Source organism: Lipotes vexillifer, unplaced genomic scaffold (assembly GCF_000442215.2).
Source record: "Lipotes vexillifer unplaced genomic scaffold, Lipotes_vexillifer_v1.1 scaffold472, whole genome shotgun sequence".
NCBI classification, from domain to species: Eukaryota; Metazoa; Chordata; class Mammalia; order Artiodactyla; family Lipotidae; genus Lipotes; species Lipotes vexillifer.
In genome coordinates this window covers 1,758,550-1,762,182 of record NW_006797698.1, presented here as the reverse complement: position 1 = coordinate 1,762,182, position 3,633 = coordinate 1,758,550, and the positions used below count along the sequence as shown (strand labels likewise).

The following is a 3,633-nucleotide window of genomic DNA, read 5'->3' as shown; positions in this document are numbered from 1 at the left end:
GGTCATCCCTCCCCCCCCGCCACCGTCTGAGCAACCTCTTGGGGCAAGGACCAACCAGAAACTCATTCCTCCCCCTCCCCAGTAATGAACTTGGCCCTCCAAACACAACCCAGCGCCTCCGGGGTTCACTAGGGGGCCCCTGCCCAACCTCTCCCAAGGGGAACCTCCCGATTCTGCCTCCCTTGGGCTTTTTCCTACATTATAACTTAGTCCAAGAGTTCTCAAACTCCCGAGGGCAGGCTGGGCCCTCCTGAGCTTCTCATTTAAGGAGGTCTGGGGTGGGGCCTGAGAACCTGCATGTCTAGCCAATTCCAAGTAATGCTGACACTGCTGGTCAGGGACCACACTGACGGCACTGGCCAGAGAAACTCCCTGGTCCACATCATCTTAGCCCGGGTTCTCCCGGAAGCTGACCCTGACACTAGGTTTCGAGTGCAAACAGTTCATCTGGCAGGGCATTCCAGGAAGTGGGGAGAGAAACAGGAAGGAAGGACTCCCATGCAGGTGTTTAAGGGAGCAGGTGACTGCTGGGGGCCCTTGGGAGAAGGGGCAGACCGGGTCTCAAGAGTTGTTCCACCCAGGAACAAGGACACTGGGCTACTTATCCTTCAACTCCCAGCCCTCCCATGACCTGCCTCACAGGAAAACACCCTCGGGCAGAGGACCTCAGGTGCTGCAGCAGGAAGTACCCCTGAGCGTGGTACCCATAACATCTGCTACAGCCACCCAGCAGCCTGAGTGAGCCACAGTAAGCACCCCCTGGGGGATCCCTGTCCTTGGGGTGTCTATTCCTCATCCCATTTCCTGTGTCACCTGCCTAGTCCCAGGTTTGCTGCTAAAGCTACTAGTGAATGTGTACTTGGAGGGAAAGTTTCATTTCTCGTTCTCTTCAGCTCCTTTCCTGCCTTCCCCTCCACCAATGCACTGTGGTTACTGGGCATCCTGAGGGTGCGAAGAGGGTCCAGAATTAGGTCTGATCATCCTGTAGCCTGTCGGCAAAGACCAAGGACCAAGTTCCTCGTTCCTGAACAGCGGGCAGCAAGTAGGGTCTGTGGGATTTGCTGCAGCGGCAGGTTTCATCCCAGCCTCTGCCACGGGGAGGCGCTCTGGGCAACGTTCTTCTCTTTAAATTAGAGGTCCCCGACAGGAGCAGAGCCATAATCACACTTACAGGCTTGGACACAGGAACAGGAAAAAAAATCATTTTTCTGCGTCAGACACCTAAATCCTGAGGGCATCTCATGCTCTATTTTCGGAAATGCATTCTATCTTCATCTAAAACCTGTGCTGTGAAGTCAACTTGAATTTTCCACTGTGGCTCCCCCCCCACCCCAGTCTGCTCCCTCACTGCTGTGCTAGGAAGATGGTTCTCAGGCTCAGCTTCGCCTAGGGGGGGGCTGGCTTCCTGCTGCAGGTGTGTGTGTGTGTGTGTGTGTGTGTGTGTGTGTGTGTGTGAGAGAGAGAGAGAGAGAGAGAGAGAGAGAGAGAGAGAGAGAGAGAGGATGCTGATGGCAAAATATAACATTGAGGATCGTTTTAGGAAAGAGATGTCCAGGAACCTGGGAGCCCCACTCCCATGTAGGTGTGGTGAGGTTGTGGGTTTTGCTTCCCCAGAACAGTGCCTGTCTTCTGCATGTGTCTGGGGTGTAAACAACTGGCCAGTTGGACAGAGCCAGGAAAGCCCAGATGTGTGACAGTTTGAGACCTGTGGGACAGAGAGCTTGCTGACTACCCAGTAAGCCACACTGACCTTCTTTCTTTCCAAAATAACCCTGATTAATCCTGGCGGCAGTATCCCCAGATAAGGGTTTTTATTATTCTGTCTCTTTTGCAGGCAGTGGTCAGAGATGTATGCAGAAGTCTTTGGGTGGAGTCTCCAGGAAAGATCTTTAAAGGGGCCTCCTCATCTAGGAGACACAACCTTTTGCCCTTCCCCCCTCTTCTTCCTGCCTGCCTAAAACGTATGATGGCTGGAGCTCCAGCAGCTATCTTGAACCAGGAGGCCCCCCTTAAAGATGGCCGATACATGCTAAGGATGATGAAGTGAAGTGAAAAAAGGAAACTGGGTGTCTTAACAACTTTGTGGAGCCATCCGTTCCAGCCTAGACCGCCAGCCTCTGAAATTCTTTTACCTCAGAGAGAAATAAACCACTATCTCATATAAATCCGTCATCTGGACTTTCTCTTATCTGTAGTCAAACCTAATGCCAAGTGAAGCCAAACCCATGCAGCCCTCAAGTCTGACTGGAGTTAAGTGGTGTCACTGTCTCGAGAATTAGAATGTGTCCTTGAGACCTGCTCTTGACCTGAGGTCCTCTGAACAAGCAGGTCGCTGCACGTCCTAGCGGGGTGAAGGCGGGAAGGAGCCCCTACACGCTTATTTGGAACTTCTTTTGCTGGAGGAACAAACACGTGCACTGAGGGGCCACAGCCGCCGCCCTTGGCCGCTAACCAAACTGAGTGGCAGCTGAGGCTCAAAGAGGGAAGAGTGCACTCAGAAGCAGCAGAGAGGTCTGGGCGAGAGCGGATGTGCTGGGGGGCGGGGTGTGAAGGGGACAGGCAGGCTGGGGCCACGGGGAGGGCGGGGTCACTTACAGGTGCCCGCGTGGTACTTGAGGGCGCTCACGCTGTGTCTGTGGGCCGCGAACGTGCGCACACGCTCGCCCGTGTCTGCCAGCCAGCACTTGACCGTCCTGTCGGTGCTGCCCGAGTACACGTGCCGGTTCACCAGCTGGGGGGGTGGGAAGGGAGGGTCGGCACCGGACACGGGTACCGCTGACTGTAGGGGGCACCCCGGAAGCCCCTCTAAACCTCTCTCTGTGGAACGTGGAGAGGGGCACGTGCAGGTCTCAGTGGAGACACCGTGGACAAGCCAGAAATGCCCCTGCCCCTGGGTCGCCCCCCACCACTACCCACTGCAGCACCCAAGGTCACGATGCTCCTCTCTTCCCCTCGGGGCCGTGTAGCTCAGGCAGACCCAGCTTCAGATCCTGACTGGCCCTTGGCCAGGTCAGTGACTCTGCTCTCAGCGGCTTCACCCGCAGACAAGGATCACGCCAGACCCTTCCGTGCTGTTCAGACACGACCGTACAGCGCTCAGCACCCTAAGAGCAAAAGGACCAGAAAATGTCGGCCAGCACCGCTGCTACTACTGCCAGGTGTCTCTCTTTAGCAGTTTCCTACAGCTTGGCCCCCAGGAAGGTCAATGCGACTCCACCTGTAGCTAATTCTGTTCCCTGGTACTGTTCCAGCTGAGAAAAGGGCACCCAGGGCAGAGCTTTCACACTGGACTTCTGCCCGGGGAAGGGAGGTAGGAGAAAGCTCTAGAAGTAACCTGACTGACCGCGGTGTGTGTAAGGTAGCCCTCTGCTGGGACCGCAGCTGGACACCCAGGGGCCATCATGGGGTCCTGCCCCCCTGCCCCTGGACACAGGTTCCCCCACTTCCCGCTCGCCGCTGCCAGCTGGAGTGGCATTCACACCCCTTCTTGGCATTGCAGGAGGTTAGGAAAGGGCCTGGGAGACAAGGGAAGGGCATGAGGAAGCCCCCCTCCCAGGAGCACCTCTGCCAAGAGGGACAGGGTACTAGCGCGAGGGAAGCCCAAAGACAATTGAAATAATTCTGCAAATTTCC

At 56.0% G+C, this 3,633-nt stretch overlaps 1 protein-coding gene across 1 annotated transcript in view; it reads right to left on the bottom strand.

Moving 5' to 3' along the window:
- The window catches only part of WDR86 (WD repeat domain 86), a 24,792-nt gene that overhangs the window by 1,161 nt on the left and 19,998 nt on the right, over positions 1-3,633 (bottom strand). Inside the window, exon 4 of the mRNA XM_007469809.1 lies at positions 2,596-2,731. Within this exon, the coding sequence (XP_007469871.1) occupies positions 2,596-2,731 (136 nt within the window). The remainder of the gene's footprint in view (positions 1-2,595; positions 2,732-3,633) is intronic.